The 19,069-nt window shown below is 37.6% G+C and overlaps 1 protein-coding gene across 2 annotated transcripts in view; it reads left to right on the plus strand.

Moving 5' to 3' along the window:
• GCSAML (germinal center associated signaling and motility like) overlaps positions 1–19,069 on the plus strand; it is a 54,270-nt gene that overhangs the window by 26,570 nt on the left and 8,631 nt on the right. For both annotated transcript variants that reach the window (XM_037986128.2, XM_037986127.2), the window contains 3 exons: positions 4,374–4,433; positions 13,220–13,269; positions 15,903–15,931. In XM_037986128.2, the coding sequence (XP_037842056.1) occupies positions 4,374–4,433; positions 13,220–13,269; positions 15,903–15,931 (139 nt within the window). The remainder of the gene's footprint in view (positions 1–4,373; positions 4,434–13,219; positions 13,270–15,902; positions 15,932–19,069) is intronic.

Consider the following 19,069-nt stretch of genomic DNA (forward strand, 5'->3'; position numbering starts at 1 on the left):
TGGCTTTGGGGAAAAGAGGTTCTGGTTTCTATCAATCACCTTGGGGAAGAGGGATTCTAATTTCTATGGCTAGCCCTGGGTAGGAAAGAGTTGCCACAGAGAGGAGGGCAGGAGAAAGAGAGCTGCTTCTGAGGCTTTTATTTTGGAGTATCATTTTCTGAGCCCCAACAAAGAGATGGTAAAGAGCTGAAATTCATTAGGAACAACCAACACGAAGAGGAAATTCAGTGAAAGTAAATGCATTCCCAAGGAGTCACCTTGGTGTGTGTCAGTCATTTGGATCACAGATGTGGTGTTAGAGAAGGCTGGAGAATGGCCTCTAGAACACGGATGCAGAGAGGCTCCTGTTGCCCTGACCCTGCTTGTCAGAGGCCTGTTACCTTGGGCAGTACCTAATTTGCAGCCTGATAATTGGCTGCAGATGAGTCTGGGGAAGGTAGCTGCTGCTTTCTAGCTTCTGACTAGCAAGAGGGTGAAATAAATGTTGACATCGCCCATGGGCAGTGTCCATCACATACCCTCTTTAGTCTTTATTTCAAAATTCATTTAGTTCTTTGAAGATTTTATCCTCCCATATAAATTTATACACAAATTCTGAATTTCTGTTTTGTATAAAAAGTGCCAATTTGAATTTTGATTGGGATAACATTGTGAATATAGAGATCTATTTGCAAATTCTTCTATGTTTATGCTGATAAACTATATATATATATATATATATATTTTTTTTTTTTAAAGATGGAGTCTTGCTCTGTCACCCAGGCTGGAGGGCAGTGGTGCGATCTCAGCTCACTGCAACCTCTGCTTCCCCGGTTCAAGAGATTCTTCTGCCTCAGGCTATGGAATAGTTGGGACTACAGGCACGCACCACCATGCCCATCTAAGTTTTGTATTTTTAGTAGAGATGGGATTTCACCATATTGGCCAGGCTGGTCTTGAACTCCTGACCTCATGATCCACCTGCCTTGGCCTCCCAAAGTGCTGGGCTTACAGGCGTGAGCCACCACGCCTGGCCTATGAAGATATACTATTAATACACCAGTCAAAACAATTATTTATAACCACGTTTATTCAAATATTCTTTAATGTATTCTAATAGAGCTTTAACTTTTTGTTTTTCTTTTATTCCTTGTTAGATAGATTTCTAGATACCATATGCAATAGTAATAAATCTATGAATGACATTTTTTCCTAGCCTGTTATTGTTGGAATGTTACTGAATTTTGCAAGATGACTTTGTATCCACTAGCCTTGTTGAATTTCTCATTTTTTTTTTCATGGCTTTTTAATCCTACTGGGTTTACATAGTTAATATATCATCTATAAAGTTAAAGATTTTTCTATTCTTTTTTGTTTCTTACAAATCTTATAGGTATCTTTATCATGTTTTATAGCATAATTATGTTTAACAATGTCAGAATTCTTAGGCATCATTGCCTTGTAACTGATCATAATAATTTTTATCTAAATTTGTTTTCATTAAGGTTGTTGTGTATTTTTGACATTTATGGTTGGCATTTATGTTTTTGGCATATTGCCTCTATCAAAATAAGGAGATTCTACTTTTTAAAAAAATATGTAGAGATGAGGTTTCACTATGTTGCCCAGTCTGGAGTGCAGTGGCTATTCCCAGATGCGATCAGAGTGCACCTCAACTTTGAACTCCTGGCCTCAAGTGATCTTCCTGCCTCAGTCTCCCAAGGAGCTGGGATTACAGGCATGCACTACTGCACCCAGCTCTTCTGAGGGTTTTTCTTGTTAATAAGGACCAAACATTATCAAATGCATTTTTAAACTATTGAGATAACCTCATGAGTCTTCTCTTAGACTTCTAAAGTGGTTAATTGTGTTAATAAATATTTTTGCTAATTACCTATCTTTTAATTTCTGCGATAAAACCCATTTGATTGTGATATGTGCAATTTTAGCATAGTTTTAGATTTAGTTAACTTATATTTTATTGAGGATTATTGCATCTATTTTCATGATTGAATTGGACCTGTGATTTTTTAAAATTTGATTTATTTAATTTGAAATGAAAGTTTACCAATCTCATTAAATGGGTTGGCATCGTTTTACATATTTCTACTTTCTGGAACATCTTATATATGAGAGAGTATATTTGTCACATGAAGTTTGGTAAATTGTGTATGCAGCTGTGTAAGCTGGAATTTTTTATTATTGATGGTATTCATGTGTCAGTTTTTTATTTCATTTTTTCCAAGATATTATTCATTTTAAGCCATCATGTTTATTATAAATAATTCTTCATCATGTTTGTTGTATGTCTGTAATACTTATTCTGAACTTTCTGTTTTCATTATATTTTTGTCTCCATTCCTTATTTCTTTAGTTGGTCTTTCCAGACTTTTGCTATCTTACTGATATTATTCTAAGATATAGTTCCCTATCATATTTATTTTTACCCACAACTTTCTTGTTTCCTTTTTCTTCTCCCAACTTCTTAAGATAAATGCTTACTTTGTCATTATTAGTCATTTATATTTTCTTATGAATGTATTTTAGCAAGCTATTTTCTTCACACTTCACTTTATCCTTCAAATAGTCTTGTGTAGCTTGCATTATTATTTTATTCTGTGTTTTTAGAAAGTTCCTTCATGATTCCCTGTTTAACATAAGGATTGTTTAGAATATTACTTATACCTAGACATGTACACTTTTGGTTATAGCTTCTTGGGTTTTAATTTTACTGCTTGATAGTTGGAGAAATCATGTGCAAATTGCTGATTTTGGGGGATGTTTATTAAGACTTTCTTTGTGGAGTTATGAAGTCATAAGTCAACATCCAACATTTAGAAAGTTTAAAAATCAGAAGAAAAAACCCAGAAGGTATAAAAAATTACTCATAATCTTAATTATTTGGCCAAGATACTTTTGAAGTTTAGTAAAATACCTATTTTTAAAAACAATGGAGTATCAGTGGATTTATTAATTCGGTCAACAAATTTTTGTACATCACCTATGGCCTGATATTATCTGAATTCCTGTGGATTAAGAAAAACACTTTTTACTTTATTCACAGTAGAATTTAGTATCCAGTTATGTTCAATAATATTAATGATGTGGAATTCCAATTAGGTCTGTACTGATGCTAAGTACTTTCCTGTCTTGTTTTCAACTTTAAAATACAAACATCCTTTAGATGTATAAGTCAATGAATCATTAATAACCCCAAGGACAATTATTTTACCAAATTCTTTCTTTATTGACCAGTTTAGGAAGATGGAATCATGAGAAAACTGAACTCCAGGAAAAGGGGGAAAAAAGGAGACACTTAAATTACTTTTTACCTGATTTACAATCTGCACTTTTAAATAAACATTACATCCAGATTTGACTGTGATTGAGACTATTATACAAAATCTCTACATCAGCAACTGATTCTATAAAAAGCCCCCTCCTCTGTAAATTGGTATTCCTTTATGTTTAACAAATATATTCTTTGCTTAGTGGCCTTGTGTGTTGACATCTAGCAATGTCTCTTGAACGTATACGTATGAGCTCTATTCAGGGAAGGCACTTTCTCAACGTTAGTTTGAAATGCCTTCCCTGAATCCTGCTGGTAAGCAGAGGTGAGGCTCTTACATGCAAAGCTACCTAGAAGCAAAAGGATAGACCAGCGCTCCAGAGGTGATAACAGAGGAAAAGAAAACCGTGAAAGAAATGCTGTGTTTGGACAACTGGTGGAGTAGAAAGTTTGATTAACCAAGTCACAAACACAAGCAGCTAACTATTGTGTTAACCATGCAAATCACCTGATTTCTCTAACTTCATCATTTAGTGTTTGCCTGATTATCATAAAGATGATGATAACTGATGGCAAAACACCAAGAGTAATATGAAAAAATCAGCTTTCCTGAATGTATGTAAAGATCCCAGTGTCTTATCTGCACATGAATGGCCACATGCAGCAGGGCCCTGAGAAGCTTGCTGTGGTTCAGCGGGCCAAGACTAACAGTCCTCATAGTCCACAAAGGTGTGTACAAGCAGCTCAGCTTGCCTCAGGTTGTTGCAGAAGTGGCGCCTCCCTGTTGTTAAGGTCTTTCTAGCTTCTTGGGAGCTCTCACCTCTTCTGGAGATTCAGGAAGTTTGCATGTCGGGTCACAATAAATCCAAAGACTGAGAGAATCAAAAGTCAGACTAGGGGCATTTTGTCCCATCAGAGGCCTGGTTTCTGTGGTTAAGTTCTGAAATGCATTCTATCTGGGACTGCTTATTGATTTCGAAGGAAAGGGAAGTTTGTCAAAAAGAAAAGGCAGGTTTGGTTTTAATGGTACAGAAAGTTAGAGAAGAAGGTGAAAAATGTGGAGGGCAGTAACAATCTCTCTTTTTTCTTATGTGTTTCCATATAGTTGCCTGGGAGAGAATCAGAAGAAGCCCAGGAAAGGAAACCCAGATGAGGAAAGAAAACGGTAAGAACAGAGCATATCAGAGTCTTTTTTTTTGTTTTCTCTGAGATTACTTCCAGAGTCTGTGCCCCACTCGAACTAGCACCTCTCAGGGCCACTGTAACAGAGTTCTTTGGTGATTACCCGCATGACCTGGCAGCAGGTTAGACACTGACTCTGTCTAAATAAGAAAGACAGGGTGTTAGCCACTTGTTTTGTTTCTATTGATTATATAATGCGAGCGTAGAAACATAAAGATAGAATAAAGGAGGTCTGGTTTTGGTTGGTTATATGCAGTGGCCGTATTTCCCACCTTTTCCTCACAAGTAGCCAGAATAATCTTTGGAAAGCATGTCTCATTATGCCTTTTCCTTGCCTGAGACCATTCAATGGTTCTTCACTGCATTCAGAATAAAATGCAAACTCTTCACCAGGGCCTACAATTCTATCAGGATTGGATTCTGCATCTCTCCCATGTGCTTCCTCACCCTCTACCTTCACTCACTATCTTACATGCTTTCTCCTTTTGTTTGATGTTCTTCAAGCCACCAAACTCAGCCTCACTTTAGGGCGTTTCTACAAGCTGGTCTTTTACTTCACAATTAAAACAAATTTCCATATTTGCACTTGGACTGATTGATAATGTCTCCTCCTGGAGATGCTGGCCCTCATGCCCTTCTCTGAAAGATTATGGAGGAACTTTGCTTCGGCACCCCATGGTTTTATGGCACTAGAAACTGCCTGTATTTGTCGTGGCCTTTATCTCAACTTGTAGCTCTATATGTTGTTTGAGCTGTTTATAGTCCACTTCCTTCATAGACCACACGCACTTTAAAGTCACATCTGTTTCACTTGCTAGTGTATATCTGTTGCTCAACCCTCACAAGACACTCAATGGAAAAAAGATAAAAAATGGAGTGGAAAAATGGTAGATATCTAGATGTTGATATCTTGCCTCAGCTTAGATGAACAGAAACACCCTGCCTTGTTGGTTAACCATAGGCTTTTCATATTTTTGCACTAAGCTCTTTTTTAATCATTTCATCTCAATGTCTTGGTTTCTGTCTCTGAGATGGCTTCTTCTTCTCTTCCATGGTATGAAGGGGCAGAGGATTGAGGAGATGAGCCAGGTATCTGTTGGTGATGTGAAATGATGTTTGCAGGCATCAGCCCCCTCCTAAATATTTGAATAACACTTTCCTGCCAAAGGAGAGAGTTGGCTTCATGAGTCAGCCCTCAGGGACAGTGGAGTTGGCTATGCCTATCTTGTGACCCTGTCTCATGCTCTCCCCACTCCCCCCACTCCCCTTATGGTTTGTAGCTGGCGAGGAGATAGCAATGATTTGGTGATGTTATTGAACCAAGGTTCTTTTATCAGCTGCTGTGAATCAGTTCTGTATAGCGTCTTTTAAAGTAGACTTTTAATTTAGGCATTTACATTAGATGTTTAATTTAGGCATAAACTAGTCATTTAAACTAGGCTTTTGTTTCATCATGTCTAAGGTGAGATCTGCACTAGATGTCATTCTCTAATATTTTTCTGTTAAAGGAACTGAAGTGTTAACATTTTCAAATACCAGCAAGTCTTTATTACAAGCAGACAAGAACTAAATGTAGATAAATTAAATGTCGTTAGGGTTTTCTCATGCAAGAAAATTTTAGGAGCTCAACTCATGGAATTTTCACTAGTCAGCATGGTGAGGAAGATCTGAACCATTTTACCATTCTAGTCAATTGCAGTCAAATATGTGTTTCACGCGGGCTGAGAAGTCAGTTTCCTTTTTGGCTAATTTCACAGGATGATGTCTATTGAATAAAGTTGGATCTTCTATATCTTCCTGAGTCAATTTTGATTATTAGATTCTTACCAGAATATTATTCATGAAAACATATTTACAGAAAGGACAGTATGAGCTCTTTCAAGTCACTTAACTTTTAAAATGTAGGCTTATAGAGGTATAGTACAGTAAAATTCACCCTTATATATACAGTTTGATAAGTTTAGGAAAAACATACACAGTCATGTAATCACCACAATCAAGATACAGAATATTTCTACCACCCCTCCCTTTCCCTTCAACCCCTGGCAACCACTGATCTGATTTCTGTTTTGCTTTTTTTTCCAGGATGTCATAGTATCATTGCTTTTATCTTTATTGCATTCTTATTTTTGCTTTCCTTAGTTTTTTAAATTATTGCTATTCTAATTGTTTTGAATTCAAAACTTAAAAATTTTGTTCTCGATTTTTTTTGTTTAGGAATGGAAGCATATATGAATATAAACTTTCCCTCTAAATAATATTTTACCTGTATCCTATGTGTAATTAAAGGAAATACTATTATTATCTAATATTTTGTAACTTTTAATTTATTCTTGGACCTGAGTAGGTTTTAAATTTCAAATATTGTTTTATAGTCTTAAATATAATTTAAATTTTATTTCATTGTTACCAGTATCTGTGTGGCCTGTGTTATTTCCGCTTTATGGATTTTTTTTTTTTTTTTTAATTATTATACTTTAAGTTCTAGGGTACATGTGCATAACGTGCAGGTTTGTTACATAGTATACTTGTGCCATGTTGGTGTGCTGCACCCATCAACTCGTCAGCACCCATCAACTCGTCATTTACATCAGGTATATCTCCCAATGCAATCCCTCCCCCCTCCCCCCTCCCCACGATAGGCCCCGGTGTGTGATGTTCCCCTTCCCGAGTCCAGGTGATCTCATTGTTCAGTTCCCACCTATGAGTGAGAACATGCGGTGTTTGGTTTTCTGTTCTTGCGATAGTTTGCTAAGAATGATGGTTTCCAGCTGCATCCATGTCCCTACAAAGGACACAAACTCATCCTTTTTTATGGCTGCATAGTATTCCATGGTGTATATGTGCCACATTTTCTTAATCCAGTCTGTCACTGATGGACATTTGGGTTGATTCCAAGTCTTTGCTATTGTGAATAGTGCCGCAATAAACATACGTGTGCATGTGTCTTTATAGCAGCATGATTTATAATCCTTTGGATATATACCCAGTAATGGGATGGCTGGGTCATATGGTACTTCTAGTTCTAGATCCTTGAGGAATTGCCATACTGTTTTCCATAATGGTTGAACTAGTTTACAATCCCACCAACAGTGTAAAAGTGTTCCTATTTCTCCACATCCTCTCCAGCACCTGTTGTTTCCTGACTTTAATGATCGCCATTCTAACTGGTGTGAAATGGTATCTCATTGTGGTTTTGATTTGCATTTCTCTGATGGCCAGTGATGATGAGCATTTTTTCATGTGTCTGTTGGCTGTATGAATGTCTTCTTTTGAGAAATGTCTGTTCATATCCTTTGCCCACTTTTGGATGGGGTTGTTTGTTTTTTTCTTGTAAATTTGTTTGAGTTCTTTGTAGGTTCTGGATATTAGCCCTTTGTCAGATGAGTAGATTGCAAAAATTTTCTCCCATTCTGTAGGTTGCCTGTTCACTCTGATGGTAGTTTCTTTTGCTGTGCAGAAGCTTTTTAGTTTGATGAGATCCCATTTGTCAATTTTGGCTTTTGTTGCCGTTGCTTTTGGTGTTTTAGACATGAAGTCTTTGCCCATGCCTATGTCCTGAATGGTACTACCTAGGTTTTCCTCTAGGATTTTTTTTGGTATTAGGTCTAACATTTAAGTCTCTAATCTCTAAAAATAATTGAATTAATTTTCGTATAAGGAGTAAGGAAAGGATCCAGTTTCAGCTTTCTACTTATGGCTAGCCAATTTTCCCAGCACCATTTATTAAAAAGGGAATCCTTTCCCCATTTCTTGTTTCTCTCAGGTTTGTCAAAGATCAGATGGCTGTAGATGTGTGGTATTATTTCTGAGGACTCTGTTCTGTTCCATTGGTCTATATCTCTGTTTTGGTACCAGTACCATGCTGTTTTGGTTACTGTAGCCTTGTAGTATAGTTTGAAGTCAGGTAGCGTGATGCCTCCAGCTTTGTTCTTTTGACTTAGGATTGTCTTGGAGATGCAGGCTCTTTTTTGGTTCCATATGAACTTTAAAGCAGTTTTTTCCAATTCTGTGAAGAAACTCATTGGTAGCTTGATGGGGATGGCATTGAATCTATAAATAACCTTGGGCAGTAAGGTTTTCTTTCTCCTATATGTTAACTTTGAGACAAATTACTTACATTCTGTAAATTTTGGGTTCTTCATATGCAAAATAGCATTAAAATACTACAATTTTAGCTTGTGTTTATGGAAAAAGAAATCACGGCCTATTTCATCAGCATGATGGCTGTCTGACACCAACACTCAATACATACTAGCTGGTATCTGTGCACATTATTATGTACCTAGATTTTGAAAATCTATTTTGTAATCTTTTGTTCAAAGATCATAATTTTGAAATTTGTCTGCTAGAGAAACATTATTGTGTATTTCAGATATTCACTGTCATTATTTTTCCTACTTGTTATCAGCTGAGAGAAATTAATCTACTGGTTTATTTAAGTTACCTTTCATGTTTTCTTTTTCTTTCTTTCATATGGATTCTAAATAGTTTCATGTGTAGCAATTCATGACGGTATTAGGTGTTTGTTGGTTTTAATCTCTATCATGCCATCTCCTGTCCAGCTCGTTTTCTGAAATGACAGTCTTGCTAAAGTCTTCATCTTCCGGAGTGTGAGAAGGTCCCTGTGACGGGAGATCAAAGACACCAGGGGACATTGCAGGCAGCTTCCTCTCGGATAGGGAGGATAGAGGGACGTCCTGTTTCATTAGTATGGCCTAGTCCAGTTCCCACATATCAGTCTGTATTCATTTACTAAGGCTCTCAAGCAAAGTACCATAGACTGGGTGGCTTAAAGAACCAAAATTTTCTTTCTCACAATTACAGAGACTGGAAGTCTGAGATCAACGTGTTGGCAGAGGTGGGCTGTTTTGTGAAGTCTGTCTTTGGCTTGTCAATGATTGTCTTTTCCCCGAGTCTTCGAATGGTCTTCCCTCTGTGTTATGACTGTGTTTAAATTTTCTGTTCTGACAAAGACACCAGTTATACTGAAACAGGGCCCAATCTTATGACCTCGTTTTAATGTAATTACCTCTGTTAAGATCCTATCTCCAAATACAGTCACATTCTGAGGTTCTGGGGATTAGGACTTCAACATGTGGATTTTAAGGGGACACAATTTAGTTCATGAGAGATGTCAAGAAAATCTAAGAGGATTCCTAGAAATCCAGGAATTCCTGCCACTGTCTGGAAGTTCCCAGTGGCCACAGCATGCAGAATTGTTCCACTGTATTTAAGACAGAGTGGACAACCAGTAGGTGCTGATAATCCACAGCCTGGACTTAGACAGGTTTGGATTTTGTGGCTAGAGCCTCAGAATGACACATAACCGAGTGGCCGAATTCTTCATTCACCAACTGCTTTGTTACATAACTTCGCATTTTACAAAGTCCGAATGTGGTTGGGCAGTAATGTTTGCTTTATTTCTTTCCTAAAGTCCTCATAGGTTTTAGATTATCTCAGTACTAAGACATTTGACAATACATTTTCTTTCCTTGGAGAGTAATACAGTTCTTGGATCGTATCTTTCTCCTCACAACTTAGTGAGTGTAATTCCACTCTGCGGCTGTGGAGCTGGGCCACCTTAAGTGGCTTTCCTGATGACTTGGTTTTACATACGTTTTCCCCGTGAAAATTCAAAAACTCATTATTTGTTCCCTACTCCCACCCCCTAATAATGTATTATTTTCTTTTATACATATGTCTTTATTTTAAATTTTTTTCTCATCTTTCTTGAGCTGATTGAAAAACAAAAATTGTACATATTGAAGGTATACAATATGATGTTTTGATGTGTATATATAGTGAAGTGATTACCACTATAAAGTACATTAACTACTTAATATATTTATTATCTCACACAGTTACCATTGTTTTTGTGTGTGATGAGAATGCTTGAGATCCACTTTCTTAGCGAATTTCAAGCACATATTGTCACTGGCTGTAGTCACCATATCTCAGTGTTCCGTGCCATTTGTTTTTTCCCCCTGTGAAGTCAGTTTTCAGATTTAAGTATTTATTTTATGACTTTTCTCTTGTTATACTTTTGTTTCATTTGTTTAGATCTTTTTTTTTTTTTTTTTTTTTTGAGACCGAGTCTCGCTGTTGTCGCCGGCGCTGGAGTGCAATGGCGCAATCTCGGCTCACTGCAACCTCTGCCTCCTGGGTTCCAGCACTTCTCCCGCCTCAGCCTCCCAAGTACCTGAGACTACAGGTGCACACCATCATGCCTGGATAATATACAGCTTTTTTGTACAGACAGGGTTTTGCCATGTTGCCCAGTCTGGTCTCAAACTTCTGGGCTCAAGTGATCCACCTGCCTTGGCCTCACAAAGTGCTGGGAATACAGGCATGAGTCACCATACCTGGCCTATTTTTAAAAGTGATATAACTAGCATACTTGTACATATTTGGGTGGTACATGTGATATTTTGATAAATGTATACAATGTGTAATGATTAAATCAGAGTACTTGTGATATCCATCTACTCAAACACCAATCTTTTCTTTGTCTTGGGAACATTACAATTCTTCTAGCCATTTTGAAATGTACAATAAATTATTGTTAACTATAATTTTCCTCACCATGCTATCAGATACTAGGACTTATTTGTTCTAGCTAACTATATTTTTGTACCCATTAGCTAACTTCTCTTGATTCTTTCCTCTCCCATTAATGTTGTTTTAATTTAACATAAAAATGTTATTCTCTACAATTGTTTTCCTGGTTTAGGCCAGTCCATTTTCCTTCTCCATTTATTATTGTTAATTATTATTCACAATAATTATTAGTAATTATTCCAATAATTGTTCCTTCTCCATTTATTATTGTTAATAACTATTAACAGTAATAAACAGATATTATTTTTCTGCTTCTAAATATTGTTTCTGCTTTTTTAATTTTGCTTTTGTTATGCAGTTCATCTTTGTAACTTTGTGCTTAGTATTCTGAATGAAAGTAGATCATTTGTGAGATAAAATTGTGTGTATGCGTGTGTGTTTAAGGAGGGTGCAGAAGAGAACCAAGCTATGGCTGTGACTGAACCAAACTGAGGGCAGCTCACCCGGTGCTGTAAAGCCAAAAACATCCACACTGAGGGTTGCAGCAGGACCAAGGATACATCTATTTGCAGGTCACCAAGCAAGGAGAATCGGTCCCTCAGGCTTAAGACCTGTCCTCTTCAATGGCTGACAATTAAGGGTTTTAAAAGGCGGGGGTAAATTTCCGGAAAGCGGAATTTACAGGGAAAATTGTAAATCAGTACATGGAGATTATAGTTGGTTTGGCCTAAAAAGTTGAGATACCTTGAAGCTGAGGGGGAAGGGTGCCTTATGGGTCATAGGTGGAATGAAAGATTCTTTGATTTGCTATTGTTTAAGGAAGCAAACTTTGTCTAAAAATGTGGAGTCAAGAGAAAGGAATGCTAAGGTCTGGCTTCTGGTCATGACTTTCTCAGGCTCCTCAGGAAGAAATGTAGACAAAGCCTGGCAGTGGGAGTTCAGTCCTCAGCGCCCCTGCGCCTGAGGTCTGTGTGCCAGAGGATGCGTGTGGTGGAGGTCCAGGTTTCCTCCTGCTGATCAGGCTGCTCATTTACTTCTCAGGGCTGGCCGGGTGCTGGAATTTCCCCTGAAGAAACTCACGACTTTCCTTTATTTCCTTGCTTGTGGGTGCCCAACAGGCTTCCAAGAGGGGTCTCTGCTCTGTTGCAAAATCCAGGTGGTGATTGTGGCATGTCGTTTTAGAATACTTCCTCACAAAATATTCTTCCCTCAGCCCAGGCACATCTCTATACTGTGTAACTGGCTGTCCTTGAGGCGGGCAGCTCATTACGAGTTATATCCTTTTTTCATATTTCCCCTTAAATTTAGGAGTCTGATCGACAGATAAATAAAAGGTGATATGCTGGCAACCCCATCTCCTCACTACCACCTTTGAATCCTCTTTAGTGTGTAAATTGTGTCCCTTTAAAAATAATCTCTATTTCTTTCATCACTGGCCCACATTTATTATTTTTATTTTATTTTATTTTATTTGGAGATGGAGTCTTGCTCTGTCACCAGACTGGAGTGCAGTGGCACGATCTTGGCTCACTGCAACCTCCATCTCCCTGGTTCAAGCAATTCCCCTGCCTCAGCCTCCCGAGTAGTTGGGACTACAGCCACATGCCACTGTGCCCAGCTAATTTTTTTTTTTTTTTTCGTATTTTAGTAGAGACGGAGTCTCACCGTGTTGCCCAGGATGGTCTCGATCTCCTGACCTCATGATCTGCCTGCCTTGGCCTCTCAAAGTGCTGGGATATAGACATGAGCCATTGCACCTGGCCACCACACTTGTTAATGTGTATTACCGTAAAGTTTTAGTTAGAATTTGTTTTAGTTTGACCCTCTCATTTACCTTTAAGGATTTATACACCCTCATCAAGAATAGCAGAAAAGTAAATTTCAAAACTTTCAATTTTCTCTCTTGAATTGTCCTAAATTTCATTATATTATACGTATGTTTTCCATGCATGCGATAATATATCTGATAAGCTAATAATTCCCTTAGCTTCTTGCTGTATGGAGCTTTGTTTTCCACTTTTCATTGTTTATCTAGATTTTTGTGGCTTTTCAAAAAAAGGCTGGAGTAAGCAGGCTTTTAATTGTATTTAATATTTGCATGGAAAGTCTAACAATGACCTTAGGTTAAGGGCAACCAAATGCTTTGAAAGGCATTTTCAGCTTGGGAGAACCTGGAGTATCTCATGTTAACGATCTCTTTCCTTGTAGGCAGGAAATGACTACATTTGAAAGAAAACTTCAAGATCAAGATAAGAAAAGTAAGTCATGGCTGTATAATATTTTTCATAGTAGGGAAGTGCAAATTTAAGCATCCCATTAGCAGACACTCTTGAGCCTATTGTAATAACAGATTGCAGAAGAGGCTGCTTGGAGTTCTTACTCTGTCATAAAATTGATCACATCATTCTTGGTATTAAAGTGATATTTGTAGGCCGGGCGCGGTGGCTCAAGCCTGTAATCCCAGCACTTTGGGAGGCCGAGACGGGCGGATCACGAGGTCAGAAGATCGAGACCATCCTGGCTAACACGGTGAAACCCCGTCTCTACTAAAACTACAAAAAAAAAAACTAGCCGGGCGAGGTGGCGGCGCCTGTAGTCCCAGCTACTCGGGAGGCTGAGGCAGGAGAATGGCGTGAACCCGGGAGGCGGAGCTTGCAGTGAGCTGAGATCCGGCCACTGCACTCCAGCCTGGGCGACAGAGCGAGACTCCGTCTCAAAAAAAAAAAATAAATAAATAAATAAAGTGATATTTGTATATTATTTTTTGAGAGACATTTAAGAAACGCCTGTGGAAGGAAGTTAACCAAAATTCTACTGATTTTAATTTGTATATTGGTGTTCTAAAATAGGGCCTCTGAATATTAGCAGGTGAAAGTGTGTTTGTGTTTTTTTTTTTTTTTTTTTTTTTTTTGAGATGGAGTCACACCCAGTCACCCAGGCTGGAGTGCAGTGTCGTGATCTCGGCTCACTGTAAGCCCCCGCCTTCCGGGTTCAAGCGATTCTCCAGCCTCAGCCTCCCGAGTAGCTGGGATTACAGGCAGACACCACCACACCCGGCTAATCTTTGTATTTTTAGTAGAGATGGGGTTTCAGCATGTTGGCCAGGCTAGTCTCAAACTCCTGACCTCATGATCCACCTACCTTAGCCTCCCAAAGTGCTGGGATTACAGGCGTGAGCCACCACTCCCGGCCCCTAAAAAGTGTATTATTTTGTTCTCAAGAAATTGAAAGAAGTTGGTGGTGCACTCCTGTAGTCCCAGCTACTTGGAAAGCTAAAGTAGAAGGATTCCTTGAGGCCAGAAATTACAGTTCAGCCTGAGCAATGTAGCAAGAGCCTGTCTTTAAAAAAAACAAAAAACAAAAAAAGAATTTGCTCTGTTTGCCATAGTATCTAGGTATAGTAATCATGTAATTACTCAAAATCGACAGTTATGAATAACAGGGCTCAGCCCCTGTGGACAAGTATATCTAAAGGAAACTCTGTTTATTTTTACCCCCAACTTTATTGAGGTAAAACTGACAAATAAAAATTGCCTATATTCAAGGTGTGCAATGCGATGATTTGATATATGTATACACTGTGTAATGATTACTACACCAAATTAATATATCCATCACTATACCATCCTGTATGAATGTGGGGACATAAGGGCACTTGAGATCTATTCCCTTACCAAATTTCAAATAAAGAATACTATGTTGCTAACTAACAAACAATGGGGAAAGGATTTCTTATTCAATCCATGGTGCTGGGTTAACTGGCTAGCCATATGGAGAGGATAGAAACTGGACCCCTTCCTTATGCCATATACAAAAATTAACTCAAGATGGATTAAAGACCCAAATGTAAAACCCAAAACTACAAAAACCCTGTGAAACAACCTAGGCAATACCATTCAGAACATAGGAATGAGCAAATATTTCATGATGAAAACATCAAAAACAATTGTAAGAAAAGCAGAAATGGACAAATGGGATCTAATTAAACTAAAATATTTCTGCACAGCAAAAATAACTAACAAGAGTGAACAAACAACTGGTCACAGTGACTCATACCTGTAATCCCAGCACTTTGGGAGGCCGAGGTGGGCAGATCATGAGGTCAGGAGATTGAGACCATCCTGGCTAACATAGTGAAACTCCCCTCTCTACTGAAAATGCAAAAATTAGCTGGGCGTGGTGGCATGTGCCTGTAGTCCCAGCTACTTGGGATACTGAGGCAGGAGAATCGCTTGAACCCAGGAGGCGGAGGTTGCAGTGAGCCGAGATAGCGTCATTGCACTCCAGTCTGGGCGACAGAGTTAGACTCTGTCTCAAAAAAAAAAAAAAAAAAAAAAAAAAGAAAAATTAGTAGTGGATCAGATTCACACATATGTAAATTGCTTCACCATTCACAGAGGGAATCAACATGAATCTGCATATTTGTATGTAACTTGAGATAGTTACTCGTGTTATTTCTGTACCTACCTCTATAGTGAGTGTTCATTTTAAAGAATTGTATAATTTTCCTGTAATATTTACATAAAATTTATATCTTAAATTTGCAGCTATAATCATTCTTTCTTTATGCTTATTATATTGCATTGACAGCACATTTATGAACATTTTATTACCAAATTTTGAAATCCATTTTATTCAGTACATTAATGTGCTTTATTTACAGAAAGAACATACTATTGATGGTATCTCAGAACACATGTTCTTTCTTGATTTTGTCATTCAGTCTTGAGAACTTCAATTATAAGATGGGGTAATGTCAGATGTTTCGATAATAGGCCTCTGAAGTTTTATTATTTCTATACTCTGTTTTTTTCACCTTTTCCTTCAATCTGTGATGGTGCAAAAGTCTCACAATGCTTTCCTTTCTTTCTTTCTTTTGTTAATCCTCCAGGCAAAGAAGTTTCATCCATTTCTAATCAGGTAAGTAGAAAACAAAAAGCAAGACAAAAGAAAAACACAAACTTTTATTATGTTTGTCTGATAGCAATGTCAAAATACAGATGATTTATTCAAGAGTAGCATCTGTCTTCCTTCATTTGTAATTTCTAAATGTACTTTTAGAAATCGTTCGTATTTTAAATAATTTATATGGCCATTGTAATGCAGAAATGAAAGGAAATAAAAAATCAAAAATATTTTAACTGATCTAGATGAGTAGCAAGTTCTTATTGTTTTGGCCTCAATTCTGCTGAAGTCTAATTTTATTTATTTATTTATTTATTTATTTATTTATTTATTTATTGAGACAGAGTCACACTTTGTCATCCAGGCTGGAGTGCAATGGCACAATCTTGGCCCACTTCAACCTCTGCCTCCTGGGTTCAAGTGATTCTGGTGCCTCAGCCTCCCAGGTAGCTGGCTTTACAGGTGTGCACCACCACACCTGGCTCATTTTTTATTTTTAGTAGAGACAGGATTTCACTGTGTTGGCCAGGCTAATCTCTAACTCCTGGCCTCAAGTGAATCCACTAGCCTCTGCCCCACAAAGTGCAGGGGTAACAGGCATGAGTCACTGTGTCCAGCCTATTATTTTAATTTTCAAAGCTATTATGACAAAAACAGATGAAATTAAGTAAATTTATACTTATAAACTGACCACCATAAAAGATTAACTATTTTTAGCTTTCCACATTCCCCTTCAAACCTTATATCCAGGAATTAGCATTTACATTGACAAGTATGGTGGAAACTATAACATGGAAAAAAGTTTATTCCTTTTGATACTACACCATAAAATTTTTGTTGATTTAATTAGTATATATTAATGTTTTTATTTTTTCTTTCCTTCACTGTCTATGCAATTGAAAATGTGCATAAACTCATTTTTTCTTAGTATTTTATCTTATAAAACTTATAGTGAATAATGACTTATTCATTACTTACTGAGGTCTGATTGTTGCATACATTGCATCTCAGTATGTGTGACCTAAAGTATAGAATTGTTTTTCCCTAGATATTTAGAAGCATAATAGCATCCTTCTTCCTTTTTTTATTATTCAAGGTAAAATTAAAGCATAATTAGTAGAAGCTTGGAGTGCAGTTTATGCTGCTATAATGAGGTCTCTAAGACACCAGGGCTTGGAGCAAGGGCTTTTTTTTTTTCCTAGAAATATTTCTTACATTATATATATTTTATTTATTTATTTTTAGTTTAAGTTTTGGGATATATGTGCTGAACGTGCAGGTCTGTTACATAGGAATACATGTGCCATGGTGCTTTACTGCACCTATCAGCCTGTCATCTAGGTTTTAAACTCCGCATGCATTAGGTATTTGTTCTAATGCTCTCCCTCTCCTTGCCCCCCACACCCCAGCAGGCCCCAGTGTGTGATGTTCCCCTCCCTGTGTCCATGCGTTCTCATTGTTCAGCTCCCACTTATGAGTAAGAACATGCCATGTTTGGTTTTTCTGTTCCTGTGTTAGTTTGCTGAGAATGATGGTTTCCAGTTTCAACCATGTCCCTGCAAAGGACGTAAACTCTGTGCAGAAGCCCTTCAGTTATACCCCATGTCCCTATAAAACACATGAACTCAGTCTTTTTTATGGCTGCATAGTATTCCATGGTGTATATGTGCCACATTTCCTTTATCCAGTCTATCATTGATGGGTATTTGGGTTGGTTCCAAGTCTTTGCCATTCTAAATAGTGCTGCAATAAACATATGTTTGGATGTGACTTTATAGCAGGATGATTTATAATCCTTTGTGTAGAATGATTTATAATCCTTTGGGTATATACCCAGTAATGGGATTGCTGGGTCATATGGTATTTCTGGTTCTAGATCCTTGAGGAATCGCCACGTTGTCTTCCACAATGGTTGAACTAATTTACACTCTCACCAACAGTGTAAAAGAGTTCCTATTTCTCTGCATCCTTGCCAGCATTTGTTGTTTCCAGACTTTTTAATGATTGACATTCTAACTGGCGTGAGATGGTATCTCATTGTGGTTTTGATTTGCATTTCTCTAATGACCAGTGATGATGAGGTTTTTTTCATGTTTGTTGGCCGCATAAATGTCTTCTTTTGAGAAGTATCTGTTCATATCCTTCACCCACTTTTTGGTGGATTTGTTTGTCTTTTTCTTATAAATTTGTTTATGTTCCTTATAGATTCTGGATATTAGACCTTTGTCAGATGAATAGATTGCAAAATTTTTCTCCCATTCTGTAGGTTGCCTGTTCACTCTGATGATAGTTTTTTTTTTTTTTTTTTCCCCTGAGCAGAAGTTCTTTAGTTTAATTAGATCCCATTTGTCAGTTTTGACTTTTGTTGCAATTGCTTTTGGTGTTTTAGTCATAAAATCTTTGCCCATGCCTATGTCCTGAATGGTATTGCGTAGGATTTCTTCTAGGGTTTTTATGGTTTTAAGTTTTATATTTAAGTCTTTAATCCATCTTGAGTTAACTTTTGTATAAGGTGTAAGAAAGGGGTCCAGTTTCTGTTTTCTGCATATGGCTAGCCAGTTTCTCCAGCACCATTTTTTAAACATGGAATTCTCTCCCTATTGCTTGTTTTTGTCAGGTTTGTCAAAGATCAGAGGGGTGTAGATGTGTGGTGTTTTTTGTGAGGCCTCTGTTCTGTTCCATTGGTCTACATTGGCATATATATCTGTTTTGGTACTAATACCATGCTGTTTTGGTTACTGTAGCTTTGTATTATGGTTTGAAGTCAGGTAGCAGGAAGTCTCCAGGTTGTTCTTTTATTATTATTATTATTTTTATATTTCTTTTTTATTATTATTATACTTTAAGTTCTGGGATACATGTGCAGAACATGCAGGTTTGTTACATAGGTATACATATGCTGTGGTGGTTTGCTGCACCCGTTAACTTGTCATCTCCATTAGGTATTTCTCCTAATGCTATCCCTCCCCTTTACCCCCACCCCACAACAGGCCCTGATGTGTGATGTTCCATTCCCTGTGCCCATATGTTCTCATTGTTCAACTCCCACTTATGAGTAGGAACATGCAGTGTTTGGTTTTCTGTTCCTGTGTTAGTTTGCTGAGAATGATGGTTTCCAGCTTCATCCATGTCTCTCCAAATACCATAAACTTA

This window comes from Chlorocebus sabaeus, chromosome 25 (assembly GCF_047675955.1).
Source record: "Chlorocebus sabaeus isolate Y175 chromosome 25, mChlSab1.0.hap1, whole genome shotgun sequence".
NCBI classification, from domain to species: domain Eukaryota; kingdom Metazoa; phylum Chordata; class Mammalia; order Primates; family Cercopithecidae; genus Chlorocebus; species Chlorocebus sabaeus.